Genomic DNA, 20,700 nt, shown 5'->3' with positions numbered 1-20,700 from the left:
ATTAGCATAGGACAAATTGGATAATAAAGATGCCGGAAAATATCCAATATTTTCACCTTCATCTATTAGCCACCAATTCTTTAAAACATTCTTGAAATATGTTATTGAATATATATAAAAAGTCTTTATAAATTACGTAAAAATATACTCATTATATTTACTTGAAAATTTATGGCCACAAAAAATTAAAACATTTTTTAATAATTAAATATGTTTAATTAAATTGTTTTTTTGATTGTCAAAATTTCAAGGTATATAGTGATCACTTGAATAATAGAAATTGTTAAGAATAAGTTAGGGATATAAAAAGTAATTTCTTTATTAAGCTAAAAAATAATTCAGATGATTCAAATAACTGGTCTGCAGTATGTGTATATAGGTATTCTTAATTAATTAATTAAAATATACCTTTCCTTTCCATATCTTACGAGCCACGTGGTGTTCATAGTGTGTCAGATGTCACTAATGGTCCTCTCGGGAATCCGGGTTGTTGATCATGCCCAGCCTCATCAACATTGTCATGCATCTGCTCTTCTTAAGCATACTGCTCCTCAGCCTGCTCCATCTATGCAGGCTAAAGGACATCCTCCTCCGTATATGTAAGCTCAACAACATCATCCTGAACATCATGTCTACGATGACGTTGCCTAATTGAACGATTTGCTTTATTTCGTCGTCTGTTTGATGTTGTAAGTGGAATTCTATCTGCTCCATCACCACTATCACCTCTCATAACAATAATTTGGCCAAAGACACATGATTCTAGGCACTATAATATATCAATAAGAAAAAAATAAAAAAAATAGAAAAAAAATTAAAATTTAGTTTCGGAACTTTCGTATCCTTCAAAAGTTTTCGAATTTTTTTTTGGAACTTTCAAATGCCAAACTTCTGAAAATCCTTCGAAACTTTCCATCACTTCCAAAATTTTGAAACCTTTGAAACTTTTGAATTTTTCACATTTTTGAAAAACATGTTTTTCGAAAGTTTCATGTTGTTAGAAACTTTCAAAATTTTGAAGGATCTCGAAAAATTTCATTTCAAATGTTTCATGTTGTAAACTTTCAAAATTCTGGAAAAATTTAGTTTCAAAAATTTCAAAATTTTTTAGGATTTCATAATTTTGGTTTTTGAAGGTTTGAAATATTCGAAGTTTAGCAATACTCAGATTTTTGGGTTTTCTCAAAATTGATACTTTCAAATGAAATGGGTGAAAAAAGATATGGTAAATTTTTTTTAGGCTTTTATAGATAACAATAAGGGCTAAATGGTATTTTTATTTGGGATAGAGGTGGGAAGTTAAAGTGGGGGTGCATGGTACAAAACTCAATTAACTTTGGTTGAGAAAGTTGGCTTTGGTACCCCCAAATTCTTAAAAACCCAAAATTATCCCTAAAAATTTCATTGACTAAATAGTAAAACAAAATTACTTCAAAATCTCACCCCCTCAACCAAATTTCGGGTACGTAAAATTTCGTTTTTCAAATTTCCAGTAGTACAATTATGTTACCAGAAATTTCATTAATAAATTTCAGGTAAAGTATTTATAAAACCGGAAATTTGTGTCTTGAAATTTTCGGTAGTTACATTTACCTTACCTGAAATTTCAAATTTTTGAAATATTCGGTAGTTATTCTACTTAACCGAAAATTTCAAAATCCGGTATGTTATTTATTTATTTTTTGAAATAGTGATGGAAAAAACACAATCAGTATGTATAGATTTGACTAAAGCATTCACAAGTGGTCAAATTTTTGAGTCACGAGAAGGTGTCATATCATGGCCAAGAGAGGTCGACCGACAAAATCGAGAAGCAGTTATCATTACTCGATATGTCGTAGAGACCGGAAAGAGAGGAATGAAGTCAAAATTAATTATTGGTTGTGATAGAGGTGGAAAATATAAGTCAAATAAAAGTAGCACATATACTTCAACTAAAAGGTGTGGTTGTTCGTTTAAACTTAAATTGGGACCATTGAAAAATGTTGAAGGATGGATTATTAGTTTAATATGTGGACTTCACAACCATGAGTTAGTGGCTACTTTTGAGAATAATGTATTTATGGGACGCTTAAAATAGGAAGATAAGAAACATCTTGATGAGCTGACAAAGTATCATGTTGTATTGAGACACATCTTGTCATCTTTGAGAGATCGAGATAAGGAGAATGTGACTCTCTCAAATTTACAAGCGATGAATCACATACATGAAGAATTTGAAAGGACCTAGAACATATATGCAACATTTGTTGAAGCTACTTGAAACTGAGAAGTATGCTTGTTGGAGTAGGACTAATGAAGACTCCAACATTGTGAGGGAGATGTTTTGGACGCACCCAAATTCTATAACTTTGTTGAACATATTCCATCTTATATTGATCATGGATAGCATCTACAAAACCAACAAGTATAAGTTGCCATTATTTGAAATTGTTGGTGTAACTTCAACTGGGTTGACATTTAACGTTGTATTTGCTTATATGGATTGTGAGCGTCAAGAAAACTTTTGTTGGGCATTGGAGAAGTTAAAAGAGTTGTTAGTTTCAAACACCTCATTTTCTCAAGTAATCGTGACTGACAGAGAACTTGCTTTAATGAATGCAATTGAAGTTGTATTTATATCTTCAACAAATGTTAGGGAAATGCTCATAAATCCATGTCTATAAATAATTTAAAAAAAATACAAATAATTAAATAAGTATTTTATCAAATAACAATATAATAAGTATAAAAAATATAATAGTACCAAAAATAGAGATAAGTATCCTCCAATCTGCTTCGTTGCAGGCAGTGTACCATTTATAAGATAGTCATATAAAACAACAAGCACAACTGGTACTCATGCCCATTTACCACAAGTATCAAGGTCTTGAAAAAGAAATAAATATTTTGCAGATACAAGGGTAAAAATTTTATCAGCTAGAATGGTACACCCTATCAAATGAAGTAGGTATGTCCTCGCTGCACAGTCGTATCGTCCTTCACGAAGTTGCTTAAAAAATACATATTTCAACCACTCAAAACTATATAAGGCACCTCTATTGGTCCAAGTTTCAATCACAACTTCATGATCAAATTCCAATAACTCAATAGCAGCAGCAATTGCCAAATCTTCATTGACATTAGCGGGAGGTGTGAAAAACTCTCCATAACATGAGATGCTCAAAAGACCCCTTACATCGTCAAGAGTAATAGTTATTTCACCAAATGGCAGGTGAAATGAGCTAATCTCTACATGTCATCTCTCAACAAAAGCAGATATCAGCTTACCGTCAATTATGTGCAAACTACATCGTTGCAGATGACGTAATTCAGATATAGTAAGCCAATGATATATCTGAGCAAGTAATACATATCTGATATCAATGAATTTGTCTTGCTTTTTTCCATTTGAAACAACTTTTAAGGCACGTCTATCCTGTTTAATTAAAATAACACAATAATTTATAATCTGAATATACAATTATTTCATTAAAATCAGCTTACGTCTATCCTAAAATCAGCTTTGTAATAACATATACTACAAATATTTTAAAATATACATATTATGTTATATTATAATATGTAGTAAAATAAATTATATACTAACTTGTCCATTCCACACTTTCACTGCAATATGATGCTTATAATCCTTAAGGACAGAAAGACCGTAAGGACCTATAGGAAATATAGGTTGTTCAAGCTGCTGATGATGCTCGTGTTTAGTCTGGTGTTGCTGATTTTGTTCATCATCAAACACATGATCTTGTTGGTGTTGTTGATCCTATTCTTCATCAAACGCATGATCTTGCTCAAACTCATGTTGAATTATATAGTCATGCGCTTGCATTTCTTCGTTCGTCTTTCTTTTTTTCTCAACTGCAGCTCTCTTATTTGATTGTGTAGGAGGTCGAACTCGAGAATGTTCAACGCCTTTTTTTGCTCCCCTGGTCCTCACTAAAAAAATAGAATGAAAAAAATGTAAAAAATAAATTCTACAAATAATGTAAATAAAAAACTGTTCCGGAAATTTCAGTGACGAATGAAATTTCCGGTGAACATCCTGGAAATTTGAAATTTCCGGTAGTTATGAATCAATACCGGAAATTTCAAATTTCTGAGAGTTTCACCCATAAATTTAAAATTTTCAGTATCAAAAACAAACTATCGGATATTTCAAATTTCTGGGTGGAACTCTCGAAAATTTCAAAAACTAAATTTCTAGTATTTAATTTGACTACTGAAAATTTGATTCCTCCTGAAATTTTCCGTAAACAAATTTTTGGAATAAAACTCACTTTTTCAGAAAACATGAATAGTGGAGGTATGATGCCATTTTTTGATTTTTAAAGTTTAGTTAACGGTATTTTTTAATTTTTAATTTTCTTTGGTTGATTGTGCTATGGTCTAGCCCAAATCACACTCAACTCGGACCAATTTTTATTAAATAAATAAAGTCAAAGTTTTGTTAGAAACTCATTTTGATTTAAAAAAAAAAAAAAAAGAAGAAAAAAAAAGAAGAGAGAGACTAGACACAGTATGTAAAGGCGAAACTAGCCCACATTTTACAAAGAGGGCCAAATATTAAAAAAAATGAATTTTTAAAATTAAAATATTAAATTTAATATATATATATATATATATATATATATATATAAATTCACTAAATTTTAAATAAAATGTAATTTAAAACACCACAAAAAAAAATCAAAAATAACAATAGTTATTTAAGCAAGCTGAACTTAACAATGCTTTAAAGAATCGAATTTATCTATAGTTGACTATGTACTCTTGAATATATTGAAAATATTTTGTTTAACATTAACGACTAAATTATTTATAAAAAAACTCGTTGTTTAATATATTTATTAATTTTGCTTCAACATATAATTTGAATTTTATCATTGAATTAATATTATGTACAACATCTAATCTTCTTATTTATTTGATATATTTTTGTCTCTTTTCTACCCTGTATCTCTCATCTCCTTATTTATTTTATCTATTTATATGTCAGTTCTCTCTCCATCTTTTCTTTTCTCCTGTCTTTTTCAATTCATAATAAGGTGTAGGTAGCAATTGTAAACAACAACTGTAATAGAATGTTTTCTAGCCTAACCCAATTGTTTTGGTCGCTGGTTTGGCCCACAAATCAAAGGGAATTGTGTGGTTAATCATTTTAAGAAAATTTCACTCCGTGTCTCAATAATTATATTCCTACCCGTTCATTCCTACCTAAACCACCTTTTTTTAAAAAAAAAAAAAAAAGAAAAAATCCTACTTCACTTAATTTGTGTTCTGCAAAACTGAAAGATTATGTTTTACAAACACAAATTAGTTTCTGGTAATTCAATATTTCCAGTAAAAATTTTGTTTCTTTTTTTTTTTAATAAAAAGAGTAAAATAATATTTTAATTAAAAGGTGGGGTATGAATATAATTTTAGAGATACAACATAAAATTCTCATTTTGATGCGTTCGAACTTGGATGATTGGGTTACAATTTACAAATTATGGCATGTACGTTCAAGGTTAATCATTAAATTGAATTTGGACTTCACTCACTTGCTCCTATAATCCTCGGTTTCAACTTATAGTAATTAGTAGCACATATAATGGTTACAGGGGTCCTTACCACACACCCAAAACTCATAAATACCTTGGATGACGAGTTTCAATTCTTATATGTCAAGAAAAATATATTAATGATTTGAAAAATATATTAATGATTTCTTCATAAAAAACAAATGAATGAAACCAAAATAATTGTCACTCATTTGCATCCATCATCTATGTTAGACAAAAATGAAAAAGAAAAAATATTATTGAAAAATAACGTAGAGAAATGATTAGATCATTATTATATTTATCTTCCGGTAGACTTGGTATTGTTTTTGCATTAGGCATGTATATAAGATTTCAATTTTCACCTAAATAATACAAGTGGTGCATGTTAATTCCTAGGAAAAGCACTTGTGAATTGGTGCTATAGAAAATATAATACTATTGTCATATTAATAACTAAAGTTAGAATATGTATCAACTGTCAATTGTTGTTCACAAATACTATGGATTAGAAATCAACTAGTAAAATTGGATGGTTGTAAGATAGTAATTTAGGTTTGTTCTATAAGATTGTTTCAAGAAATTTGGTTTTTGAGCGTTTAGGGAATAAAAGGTGGTAGTACAAGTTTTGTAACAGTTTGTAGATGAATCTTGTAAACATTCAATATTGATAAATGAACAAACTTTCTTTCATTTGAAAGGAGATTAGATGTACTCTACATGCGAAAGTAAAGTAGAGGAACCAATATAAAAATTATTGTGTGATTTTGTCTATCTCTTTACTCTTTTACTTTTGTGGCTTATGTTCATTATATTTTAATCTCAATGTTTGGAAGGCAAAAATATTGTTTCACCGTTTTGAACTATTTCATGACTGTTAATGGTTAGTTAAAACAATTTATGTGAAATGTTAATAATCGTAAAATGAAAGGTACTCATCGGTCAATATAAGAGAAACAATGTCTTCTTTCTAACTTTCCCTAAATCTTGTAGTTGTTAGGGTTTTGGAGGTTTTCTTTCTAGCTTTTTATGGATTTCCTAAGGTCTCTTCCTAGTCTTTCCCAAGTCATCTTGGCTTCTCACCTCTAATAGGATTTTCTCCTTTTTTTTACTTTCCCGCTTTTTCGATTAAGTCATTTATGCTCTCAAATTTTTCTTCACTTTGATGTTGGTGACAATGCAACATTTGAAGGTTTGGCCATGGGTTTCAAATACTCTATGTCATTTGGTCTCACACCACTATGGCGAGGCTCTTTTTTTATCTGTTGATAATCACACACCCATTTTCCCACAACCAAAGCCACCGTCGACAAACTACGTCAACGTCTTCGAGCACCCACCTATAGATTGTGGATCGTATCGTCTGTTGAGACAAACTCTATATTTAAAATTTTGATGAAAATAAACAAAGGTTAATTAAGATAGTTAATTATGATTCTAAAATATTATGTTAATTTAATTTTTGCTTTTGAGTGAATTTAATTAAAGAACAGAATCCAGCAAAGCAAAGAAAAACAGCTCAAAACTGAAACAAGATCATTCTGGACAAAACGAAGAACGATCTCCAGATTCAAGATTGATTATCACAACATCTTGACCAATCAATCTCCACCAGTTTAACAAAGCCTTTGCCTCTAAATTTTATACCAATATCATCAGTACATGGCAAGGAACAAATAGGATTCATCCCAGCACGAGAAGGTTCTCGAATCATTAAAATAAAAGGACTCGAAACAGACCAGTTGAAACAGTTTGAAACCACTTAAATCAAACTGTCAAGAAATTTTGATCAACCTTGATATATGTTAAGACATTACAAAGACATCCAGAAAGATCAAAACATGAACTCCAGATTGATCATCAAATCTCCAGAAAGATCAAATTGACAGATAAAGATTGATAATCAATCTCCGTTTTCTGCAGAATTAGAGCAGTGCTTTGTTTACTTCTGCAATGGCTTATAATCTTTCTCCAAACTATTTTGGCTAGATTCAAGGCTCCAGATCAAAGATGTAGCATCAAAGATTAAGTGTAAAGCTTCAAAGGCCCTTAAACTAGAAGACAAAATAGATTAAGCAAGGATGTAACGGACTCAGTATATTCAGTTTTAACTTATTCCAAGGCTGGATTATTTTTATTCTCGTATATTCGTTTTGGTCAAAAGTAATAGAGCACTACCAACAACTCATTTTGACCCTTATTAATTGCTTCTAAACGCCTATAAAAGGAAGGCCAATATCCAGAAATTAAACAAGAAATTCAAGTGTTGTCAATTTCCATAATCATTCACACTCATATACTTGAAGTTCTCAATTTTCACAAAGAAGAAGCAGTTCTAAATTCCAACATCAGATTGCGTGATTACTACTAATTTCTTTGTAAAGAATCGAATCTCAAACAAGAGTTGAGAAATCTCAGATTCTATCAAAAAACAATCTTATTGTAAAAACTCAAACTATAAGAGTTATATTATAGTTTGTTTATATTGTAATAAATCCTATCAAAGTTAGATAGGTGTTGCATTTACTTTATGGGTGGAAAGTAATAGAGATTGAAACAGATCAAGGTTGATCTGAACTAGGTGCTGTAAAATCAAGAAGGTTCTTTATTTTAAACACTCAGTGGAAAAATTCACAGTGTGAGGACTGGACGTAGCCCGAGTTGGGTGAATCAGGATATATCTTTGTGTGGTATTCTCTATCTTATCTCTTTATTTATTAAGCTTGATTGATTAACTAAGATAAAACACAAACTGGTTTTCTGTTTTGTAAGCTAACCAAGAACGTTCTTCGTTTTCTGTTTTCTTAACCAATATCATTCTTGAGTTAAAACTTGAGTTTATTTCAGGAATTTTTAAAAAGATATATTTACAATTCAAACCCCCTTCCTTGTAAATCGACATTTCTACTTCATCATCCTCCACCAACACCCTCTTCAGTCAACAAATTGCTTCTGGCCATGTGATAAAATTGGTTATTGTAATAAAATTGCGAATGTCACAATTTTATTACAATAACCTCTTCAGTCAACAATTTTGGACTTATAATAAAATTGGATCATTCGCAAAAGATTCTCTTTACTTTTAGAATTTTTTTTTTCTCTATCAAGTATTCTTAAAAGTCCATGCTTGACTCAAGGGTAAGATTATTAAATCAACCGCTTTAGACCTTTATGAAAAACAAATTTTTTACTTCATCAAAAGGTCTAAAAAAATAATTATACTTAATAAAAAAGTCTTAGATTTAAATATTTTAAAATTAAAATATATAAATCTTTTCTAAATTTAATATTGTCTCAACAATATTAAATCAATTGAAAAAAAATATTACATGACATTAATTGTATTAATTTAGTGATGTCAAATTAAAATTTAAAAAATCCATTTTAAGTTTCATATTAAAATTTGTTTTAGAAGTCTATATGTGTTTGACCAGCCCTGCAAAAGCCCTCAAACTTCATCTAGATTAACTAATTTGAAAGTGTATTTTACCCTCTAAATTAATTAATCATGTATTTTTATATATTTAAGAACATTGAAAGTGAGAGAAGAAACATTCTTCTATGTAAGCTTTGTTCTTTTATTTTATCCATTGCAAAGAGAAAAAACCCATTGCAAAAGAAAATAAAAAACAAAACAAAAAAGACTCATACTTTAGATAGAACATGTTGTGTTTCGGGCCACATGTAATGCTTCTACCTTCTTTGTCTTCTGCTGTTTGTTTTGGGCCACATGTAAGCATTTTACAAAGATAACTCTCCTTTAAACTCCTATCTTTTAAAAATGAACTAGACTCCAAAAGTACACATTTTGAAGGCAAAAAAAACCATAATTTTGTCTAGTAGTACACATTTGAAGCATAAAAAATGTGCTTTTTTTCTTTCGAATGTATATTTTCAAAGTGTATATAGGCGTGAAAAGAATATGTCTTTTACAAATCCTTTAAACAAAAATATTACGAACCTGTTGTATTTCCAATAATTGTTTTCAGTAACATTTTTGCGTAAACACAAAAAATTAAATATATTATTTTGACATAAATACAAATATATATATATATATATATATATTATTTTAAAATTATATATTATTAATTATTATTTTTTTAATTTTTGTACACATGTTTAAATAGAATGTCCAAATTTTTGTTACCATAAAAGAATTATTCTAAGTTTTCCTTGCCAACCATCCAAGTATTTTGATATCCTCCCAATAACAAGTATTATCATTTGTATAACCAATAATATTTTGGTATCTCAAATTCAAATCCAATAGATAATTAACTAGGGGTTGCTTATAAAAATAAAAATTAACTGGTTAATATCAATACTTCCCACACAATTAGTTCGTTGATTTGAGATTTACTAAAAGCATTTTAAAAATAATGTCGAGATAATTTGATCAATGCTGGTGACGAAATTTGACGGATCAAATGAGGAGACCGATACAATTAAGTAATTAAAGAACAAAAATAAAAGACATATAAATTAAATGTGGAAAAACTTTGAAAAAAAAACGAATAAGAGATAAACAAATTCATTGATAATATTTAAATTTTGGGTTTTTAATATTTAGATTTTTATTTTATTTTTTAGTTGAGCCTAATATATAATTAATATTACTATAGTTGGATAATTTCAATACAAAAACTAGGAAAGCTCTCCAATTAATTGGAATAATGAGAAGTTTTGGAAATTAACTAATGTTAATAGCCATGATTATGAATACTTATCAAAACTTAGAGTGTCTCTAGTGGACTCTAACTAATCAGCACTAACTAAATGTTTATGGTATAAATAATTATAAAGTAAGGAAGCATGAGAATATATGTAAGTTATTAAAAGTCACTAACCTGGTAGCAGAATTTAATTTCCTTATTAAAATATTTCAGTAGAGAGTGTAATCATGCATCACCAAGTATTTTTTCAGCATCGCATATACTAATAGTATAATACCATACTGCATTAGATTAGATAGAGATGCTGATTAAGTTATGCATTGAGACATTATAATAAGAGAGTGTGTGGTGTAGGGGACCAATCTGTGCTTGTTTTGGAGGTTTAAGGTGGTGATGACTAGCGGCTTCTTGGGAACTACATTAAACGAAGGAAACATGGAATTGTCTCTAACTGTCATGACCAAAAGTTGTAGTGTCACTTGGTCACGTGCCATTTATGTGATACAACAAAAGCTAGCAAACTAAATAATACTAGTAGTATTTTCTTTTTCTTTCTAATAATTCACAATTCAATCGGAAGGTAACTAAGGTTTCATTAAAATTATTTTATTTTTAACAATCACTCGATATGAATCTTTTATTTTCTGACCATTTTTCTTTTTATCGTTATAAATAGAATGCTCTATCTTTTTAAAAAAACGTACTAAAATTGGATGTAATTTTTAACTTTTTCTCTTCCCTCTTCTTGTTGACGTACTTTCAAACCATTTCTTCCATTTCTTTTTATTCCTCCGATTTTAAGGATCTCTTCAATCGAATAGTGATCCTAATACCATTGTCCATCCGGTTTAAGAGTGTCCCTATAAATTATTGTCCCTTCAGTTAAAGAGTGCTCCTAATACCACTATCTCTTCAATTTTAGTGTGGTCTTAGTGTTATAGTCTCTTTGGTTTGCAAGTGATCTTAGTGCCATGTCAGACAGTGTAATGCTTGAAGAGGTCCTACAATGCAATAGGAGTCCAATACAATTTTGATTGAGTTGTTTTAACTTGGAGACGTCATTGTTGCCAGACTGTTTGTACAATTTTAGATAGTACACAACAAGTCTTAAAAAAGAAAAACCTAAAGTAACAGTGACAATAACAGTTTTTCAAAAATATTTTATAACAAAAAAAAATGTTCTTCCAAAAAATTCTTTCATAATTGAAACTCATTAACCACTTAAACTCAATCACATGAGTCTAAGGAAATGTGGTGAGTAGTATATTTCCTTAGAATAAATTATAAACAAAAATGGATCAAATTACATACATTAAAAAAAAAATAACAATCACATTTAATCAATGCAATCACAATAAAAAATTAAGTTTGTTGTCTAAATTATTTTTCATAACTAATAAATTAGATCGATGATAAAGAAAAATTAAATTAAATGAGAAAATTTTGTGATTATTTTTTATATTTGATTCCAAAAATTATGTATTAATTTTAGATAAAAAAAAAATCATGCAATAGGAACAATATATCATTGACATTTAATAGAAACAAAATTTATATTAATTGTTGGTATAAAATTATTTATACTGATAATCTATGTCTATTAAACTCTAGAAAGTAATAGATATACATAATTTATTAAATTATAGTTTGTCTTTGGCAGTGTCTTATATTTGTGTTAGTTTCCAGAGAATGTAATATTCCAATGTATTTTAATATTTTTTTATGTACTTTTTAATGTTCCTCACAAATTTTATGAGTTATGATCAAACATATGGCTAGGTTGCATTGGTTCTCGTGTTTTGTTTTTAATATATATCTCATAGTACTCTCTGAACTTGTTTAGAAAATCACTTATATACTCTGTACATGTGCTTAGGCCTTAATGGCCTAATTAGTAGGTATCATCTTAGCCTAAGAGTTACTTTTAAGTGAACAAAGCTATAAAAAATTGCTTTAATTTAAGAAGCATAATGTCCAGACTTGGATTTTCTGCGGTAAGTGATTCAAACAGTTATTTTAAATTTCAATCGTTAATTTTATATCAAACGGTTTAGATTGAAAATTATATCTTTTTAAATTAAAATGATCCCAATCATTAATTAAAAATTAGACGGTTAAAATCAGTTAAAGTGTTCTATCATAATAATAGGAAATCCAATTCACAATCCTTCCTTAATTTCTCTACTACACCATGCTACTTTTTCTATCTTTTTGAGTGATAAAATACTAATTCTCCTTGAACATGTGCTTAAGCTATATAATTATGTTTAACTTTGGCTGGTAATTCAACCCAAAAGCATGATGCAAGATCCAATTTTGCTAAGATTTATATTCTTCATAAAGTACTTTTTATAGGATAGATTTAGTTTTTTATAAGCTTTGCCTTGTCAGCCCTTTAGACAAGTGCTGCTCTAATATTCTTTCTCCAAGTTTCACTCTAATTTTAACTATTATTCTCTGGCCAATATGGTTGATGCTTTGTAGATAAACAATTAATCAAACATAATAAACCAAATATAGTGATGCGTATATATAAAGAAAAATATCTCATATATTTTTCTATTTTTTTCAAGTAGTGGAATCTTAAAGTGACAACCTTAAAGTAATCACTCTTTTTATTTTTACGAATCAATTATTTGTTTAAAACCAATTATTTCACATAATTTATACAACACACATAACTACGAAGTAGTCTTAACTACTCCAAAATATGAATTTTATTTGATGAATAAGTAGATTATATATATATATATATATATATATATATATATATATATATATTTAAGATAGTTAAATATAAAAAATATACTTATTCAACAACAAAAATTAGCAGAAACATGATATAGCAACTAAAGAGAGAGTTTTTTTAACAATATAAATTGTGAAGACAATATTTATAAATAAAATGGATGAAGTTCTTGAAAATAATGTAGTTGTTCATATTAAAAAAAAAAATATATATTATTAGTCAATTTATCATAGATTTGATCATGGATAAATTTGAATGTTTAAAGTGTCATAAAACTCAATTTTTCCTACATAACTATTGTCAATTTTTATTTTTATTTTACTGTTGCTTTAATTTAGATTTTGTATAAGTGTAGATTATTGTTTCCTCAAAAAATGTGTGGATTATTGTGAATTTTTTTTCGCTCATTGATTTATTTAATATATGAATTTTAAATTATTTTTTGTGGTTTATTGTTGATTATATATATTATTCCAAAATTTCAGTGTAGTATTTTTTTATTCAGTTCCAAGTTCTATTTTTATTCATGTTTTTTTATAATTGAATGTTTTTTTACTAATATATAAGCGAATTTTGTAAGTTAGATTATGTTAGTTTAATTTTCGGAATTAAATTTCTGACCTCTGCTTAAAATTCATTCAAGATCCTTTAACTCATGTGTTTCCTAGCAAAATTGTGTCAAAAACAGGGGTTAAATAAGTGGAAGTAATCACTTAAAAGTTTGAATTTTATTTATCAATATTTATCAAACCATATACATGTAGATCAAGTAGTTTGATCTAACAGTTGAAGTTGTCGAAGGAGTGCATTTATGGTTCAAATTGAACTCTTAATGTTAGAGATAAAATTACTAATTAACTTAACTAACATATTAACATTTATCTATATAAAAAAAATGCCATATCCATAATCCATGTGTTGTAGACATCTTGTCCAAAATTTTATTGATTATGTGTTGCATTTAGATTTTTTTTTTTATTGCATACAAACAGTGTTGTAATTGTGCAATACTCTAAATCAACGTTGGATTCGTTATAAACCATTTGATACTAACATAAGATGAGTTGATTTAAATTAAGAATTTAATTAGATTTATTACGGACCAGGGGTTCAAACCCTATAACAATAAATAAAAAATATATTTGATGCATAGGAATATATACAATAACTAACTGAAAATAATAATATATAACTTTGACAATTGCCCGTTATATTAATTATACTTTAGCCAAATTAAATAGGACCTATATATTATTCTACTTTGCCCCCGCATAATAATTGATGTTACCACCAACCATATTTTAGTATTCCCTCCCACTTTATTATAAATAAAGTTTTCTAATTTATACTAGTATATATTTAAAAGTTAATTATAATTACTAAAATATTACTTTTTTTAAATAATTATTACATGGAATTTGTATTGAAATTATGCACTTATCTTGAAAAATAAGATAATTAATATAGGGTATTTTCAAAACAATAATATAATAAAATTGAATTTAGTGATTTTTATTTATATGTAAGGTCAAAAAATTATGACAACTTTTACTCATAAATAAAGTTGGAGAGAATATTAATGATTGAAAAAATATTTAAATTAATGCATAATATATAATAATACTAGTCAAGTCAAAAACAACATTACTCATCAAGCCACAATTTTTTTTTCTGTTGTGGGCTTACCCATAAATTAATTATTATTGAGAGTAATAAAGCTATCACATCCCACATATGCTTTCATGTAAGTTTAAATTATTGATTAAATAGAGACATAGTAGAAGCTGAACTTGTTTATCATTGAATCACTTTAATGGATAGCCACATAATAATTGTGCACAAGTCCTGCTCAACAATTCCATGTGTAAGTTTAAATATGAACTTGTAAATATTTCAAAGCATATTATATACTATAGAATTATGAATGATGGTATTGTTAGATAGTTTGGTAGCATGATGGATTTGTGAGAATTATTTATTCTTGCTCGTGCTCGCAAACAATTGGATGACAACTCGCGTGGTTGAAATTTAAGTTCCAAAGGAAGAAAATGTTTCTCTTACAAGTTGAAAAGAGCAAATATTGGATCTATGGCCATGATGCTTCCATAATTTCATGCCTCGAATAATGGACCATCCCATTATCTTCTAAGAAACCCTTGTACAAAATGATGTAGACTAATGAGGGCCATGGAAGAAATTAAAGGTTCGCGCTTCAGTTTGAATCCATTTAGAGATAAATTAGGTTATTTAATTTGAAATATTTCCTAAAAGAATTTGAACTAGATGAATTAATTTAGTTCTTTATGATGTATAATTGTTTATATTTATATTATATATATATTAAATAATATGTTACTAAACATCATCAGATATACTATGACGTATAATGTATGGTAAATTTACATTACGGAATAATTACTATTAGTTATTATTTAAACATATAAAATAGTTGATAAATATTTTTAAGTTTTATCTCAACTGACAAATGTTCATATTGTTAGTTAAGTTGAACTTATTTTGAGTTCGAAACTGAAACCTTACAGTTGTGTGAGTTAATTATAGTAAAATTTATTATATAATAAAAAAATAGTCAATAAATAAATATTATACTAAACTAGTAAGTATTGATAAAAAAATAAAAAATAGAAAAGAATAAATTATTACATTTTATACTAATAATAAAATAAATAAGTATTTAAATTTATAAATGTGATTTGATTCAATTTTTTAAAAAAATAATTCGAAATCTGATTCAATTTAAACTGTTTTTACAACAAAAAAAAAATACCTAAAAATAATATAATATTAAGTCTCGTGTTGATTTTGATTTTTATATCAATTTGTAGTTTTTATTTGAATTGATTTGATATAAACACATCAGAAGAAACTCTTCGTTTAATTTTGATAGCTTGATTATGTCCACTTGTTTTTTTATTTAAAAAAACGCCCACTTGGCTTTCTCATCCTATGCAATGGTTCAATATGTTATCCTTTTTCCCTCAACAAAGAACCACACATGTTCTTAGCAACAACAAATAAATAAAAAATCACACATGTTCAAATTCTATTTTGACCGTTTTAAAATGTATAAACAAGATTGGCCAACAATATTAGACATGAAGAAAAACTAATACTAGTTTTTGCATGCTTTAATTGCCGTCTCTCATTGTTTTATAATAAACTTCTAAAGAAAAGGGTATTGTGACTATCAAGGAAATTTTCAAGGATAAAAAAGGGGGTAAAGTTGGTAAATATAAAATGGTTGTTGGGAAAAGGACATTTGGTCTATTATTTGCTATGAGTAACTTGAGTAGTTATTAATTGGAAAAAAAATTATGTTATATTTCATAAAAAAAAAGAAGTTTTCTTTTACTAAGAAAATCATATATCATAGTTCTTAAAAAATACTATTGAAAAAGAAATGATGATATAATTTGGATTAATTGAAGTTGCTCACAGTAAGTATTCAATAATTATATGACCGCTTGATCTCGATTAGATGGTCTTTACCTCAAATAGTTTTTAATTTTTTTTTAAAATAAAATTTATCAAATTTAAAATTTAGACCATTTAATTTAAATAAAAAAGTTATGCAATTACTAACTACATACATGCATCCAATAATAGCACGGAACATAGTCCATCATAGTACATACTATATGAACTATATATACTTTGGTATGATAATAATATTATTATTTATAGTAGTTATACTTGAAGACGTGATAGATGGAAGCAAATATGAAACTTTGAAAGCTGACCCCATGCATTTGAAGTGGGGAGAGAGGGACAAAGAAAGAGAAGGTTAGAGAATCATTGGTGGGAAATAATGGCCACACAGTGTTCTTGCCTTATTTTTTTGTTCTTCCTTATATTATGTACGATAAATTAACCCTACTGTAGATTTAACTTGGTAAGTGGGTAAAAACATGGTATTACTTATTAGCTTTCTTTAAAAATCCCAAAATTGGAATTTTGGGAAGAAAACAAAAGATAAAGGCTAGACTCATTATAAATTTATTGTAGAAAACGATGTTTTTAATGTAGTTATTAATTACAAGAGATTACTTTCATTAGTGGAATGAGGTTATTAGTCACACAACAACAACAATTGCAACCATTACTTCAAAGTTCCCCAAAATTTGGAGACAAAAATGTGTATCATGACTTGGATCTTATTCTATTTTTGTTGTTTTTTTCATCACACTTTAATTATAAGATTAATCTAATAATTAAAAATATTATATTTCAATCGTCAGATTAATTTAATAGTCAAAGATAAAATTGGAGAGACTACTAAGACAAAAAAATATTATAATTATATATATATATATATATATATATATATATATATATATATATTTTCTTTTTACTATCTCATTTTACGTACGACAGCCGGTACAATTTGTTCTCGAATTATATTAGACTAAGTGAAAAAAATCTGAAATATTTTTTCAAATCCAACTTTTTATACCTCTTGGGTTGAACTTATTAATTAAAAAACATTTAACTTCACACTCCTTAACCTTTATTAGTCTTTCAGAAACATTAAAAACACAAGAACCAGTTCTGTCTTCTCATAACCAGTCATAGCAAAAAAAGCAACACTGAAAACAGATGTCTCCAATTCCAAAGCAGTGTTTAAGTGATTTTCAGAAGCAAACTACTTTCACTTGATCTTGAAATTTGACAAGGTATGCAGTACTCTTCTACTGTCATCTCTGTACTTAATTTTTAACTACTTGTTGAATCTTCTTTTTTTTTTTTTTTACTTTTCCACTTCTCTTTATCTTAAAAAGCCTTTCTTGGTTTGTAGATTTCACCTCATTTTGCCATATTTTTGCTACCACTAAAATATGGCTCCCTTGCAAAGGCTTCAAAGTAGTTTTCATCTTTAAACTATCTCCAAAGTAAGCATTTCTTTGTTGTAAAACTTTGTGTTTGTTTTTATAGAATGAAAGTCTTGGAAGATTACTATATTTTATACTAAAATTGATAAGGAAGAATAAGAAACAAGTATATATCTGCATGCAGTTCTTTGTTTTGAATATTTTGATGTTCTTAGTTCTCTATATTAATGTTTTTGTTTTTCTCAAATGAAGTCACTCTATCTCTTATTGAATCTAAAACTTGACCTTCACTTACATACCAATAGCCTTGACGGTTATTTTGGTAAAATCTTGGTGACGCTGTGATTTTATTGATGTTACAAAAAATATAGTTTTTGTCCAAATCACATAAGCAGATTGTGATTTTGTCAACCTCACAGTTAATCGAATCATGCACTAAGTCAGTTGGCTCTTAAAAATAAATAATAAGTAACAATCCAAATAAAAGATTTCATGTTGATTTCAAATTAGATGTTAGTAGGTTACATGTTAGAGTAAACAAAGAAAGGAATTTGATTTCCTGGATCGTTTATGATACTTAAGACATGATGAAATGAGAAAACATCTTATATTAGTTAAGTAGCGAAGTTCATGGCATGTCTCCTAGCTACTTTATTACACTTTTTATTCACTGGCTAAATATAAGGCCAACAAAACAAAGCATGTGTGATTATTCAATCAGGAATAGTTCCTTAACTGTATTCTTCAATCTGAATAGGAATCATTCCTTGGCTCCACTTTAAATCCAATCATTTTTATTTTTTAATGTTTCATATTCAACAATTAGCATTATTGTTTTGCTGAATTTTTCTTAAGAAAAATCTGAAAAAACAGAACAGGAGTCTTGTTTGTGAGATTAATTTGTGATCCAACTATAGTCCCCCTATGGATCCAAACCCTTTTGAAAATAATTAAAATAGTTGACCATTACTTCTCATTATGGAATCTACACCAAATCAAATCTTCAATAATTCGCGACCAGATACAGATTTCTAAATCTTTCTAAGTATCTAGTAAGAATCTTTTTCGCAGCGAAACTCGTTTGTCAAGGCAATTCATCACAAAACACGTACATGAATGTGGAATTGTGTTACAATGTTTTGAAATAAAATATAAGCAAAAATGGTAATTGAAAGTTGATGTAACTGAAAAGACCACGATTAGATATATCAACTTTTCAATTATCATTTTTGTTTATATTTTATTCCAGGGGGAGTAGGATGATTATGTTCAGTTATAGTAATTGATAGCAACAATTACCAATATTTTCTGGTGTTTGATGAATACTAACTATGAACTGATGTATTGTCCTAATTGCAGGATAAAACAAATCTTTCGCTCCAAGATCTGAAATAATATAACATTCTGAAATCTATTTTGCAAATTAGAGCTTCAAACTAATCATGAAACCAAACATTGATCTTGAAGTGGAAGCTTATATAGAATATTATGAAGCAGAAGTTACCAGCCAAGTTGCTTCCAATGTATCATCAACACAAGAAACCTCAAGAAACTCTTCCATCACAACAAATCCAATAGATATCAATAATCATCCTAATTTAAATGATATATCTCTTGACTTAACTCTAAATTTCAAGAACAATGAGTTATTAGGAACATCAAAAGATTCAATAGGATTAATCTCAGTCTCAAGCACTTCTGAGAGCAGCAATGAACCTGCTAACACTGTGTCACAAACTACTTCAGCAACCATTCCAAGAGTTTTCTCATGCAATTACTGTCAAAGAAAGTTTTTCAGCTCACAAGCTCTTGGTGGACACCAAAATGCACACAAAAGAGAAAGAACATTAGCAAAAAGAGCTATGAGAATTGGATTGTTTTCTGAAAGGTATGCTAGTTTAGCTTCATTACCTTTGCATGGTTCTTTTAGATCATTAGGAATAAAAGCACACTCTTCAATGCTCCATGGATTTTCACCACCAACAATTAGTAGGCCTTTTCCTCATGAGGTGAAAAACAATACAAGATTTGATGATGAACAAGTTTGTGTTGGACTACCGATATTCGTTGAAGATGAAGAGTCGGAGTTGTTGTGGCCCGGTAGTTTTCGACCGGCGTCTGGTGATAGAGAACAGAATTTCATACTCAGTGGAAATTCAGGTTTGAGTTTTGCTACTGAGGTGAATGTGAATTCATGTGTAGTTGACATAGAAAACTCTACACCAGATTTGACATTGAAACTTTGATGGAGGTTATTTGTTGTAGATTTGGCTTTGAATTGAGTTTTCTGCATTAATGTTGTTATGTTATTGTATAGTAAGACATGCATGAAAAAAGGGCCATGAACATGATTGCTAGATTGATTGCTGCTACATTTGTTGGATTTTTCTTTTTAGTTTCATCTTTAGTTTTCTATTAGGAGTACTTGCTTTGGTTTTTTGTTCTGTATGTTTCTCATTGTATAATAGCTCTATGAGGACAATTTTGGAGCTTATGTCTTATGTGTTTACCATATGCCGGTGTGCCTTAAGTATAAGTAAATGTCTATTTTAAGTAATATATAACATAGATGATCATATATATACTTAATGTTTAAGGTTGTTGACGAAGATACAATGTTCAACTCATTTATTTGGTTGTTCTTAGTCCATTGTGGTAATTCCTCGAATTGACAAATATAATAAATAATGGAAGATATTTTCTTCAAACAAGATACACAAGAGTGGATATGTTTCTCAAGGACGAACGCACCCTTTAACTAGAATACTAGTTAAGAAATTATAATTCTATCATAGAAATAAACACTTGAAGAACTTCCACTCAAACTTATTTCATGATTAGAAGGTGATGGATAAATCTACTTCATATGTAGAGACAAACTA

The 20,700-nt window shown here is 28.3% G+C and overlaps 1 protein-coding gene across 2 annotated transcripts; it reads left to right on the top strand.

Annotated features, from left to right (window-relative positions):
- Positions 1-17,523: 17,523 nt before the first annotated feature.
- Positions 17,524-20,330, top strand: LOC101493910 (zinc finger protein 4). 2 transcript variants are annotated; one of them, XM_004490744.4, is made up of 3 exons: positions 17,524-17,662; positions 17,785-17,878; positions 19,178-20,330. In XM_004490744.4, the coding sequence occupies exon 3, from the start codon at positions 19,261-19,263 to the stop codon at positions 20,062-20,064; it is 804 nt and encodes a 267-aa protein (XP_004490801.1). In that variant the 5' UTR covers positions 17,524-17,662; positions 17,785-17,878; positions 19,178-19,260; the 3' UTR covers positions 20,065-20,330. The 2 variants fall into 2 exon arrangements, with proteins under 2 accessions (XP_004490801.1, XP_004490802.1); XM_004490745.4 differs by lacking the exon at positions 17,785-17,878 and having other exon boundaries at positions 17,525-17,662.
- Positions 20,331-20,700: the final 370 nt, after the last annotated feature.

Source organism: Cicer arietinum, chromosome 2 (assembly GCF_000331145.2).
Source record: "Cicer arietinum cultivar CDC Frontier isolate Library 1 chromosome 2, Cicar.CDCFrontier_v2.0, whole genome shotgun sequence".
Lineage (NCBI taxonomy): Eukaryota > Viridiplantae > Streptophyta > Magnoliopsida > Fabales > Fabaceae > Cicer > Cicer arietinum.
The sequence above is the reverse complement of the archived record's forward strand: the minus strand, read 5'-3'. Positions and strand labels throughout refer to the sequence as shown.

Coding starts and splice junctions, on each gene's coding strand:
- LOC101493910 (XM_004490744.4), top strand. CDS start 19,261: ATGAAACCAAACATTGATCTTGAAGTGGAAGCTTATATAGAATATTAT.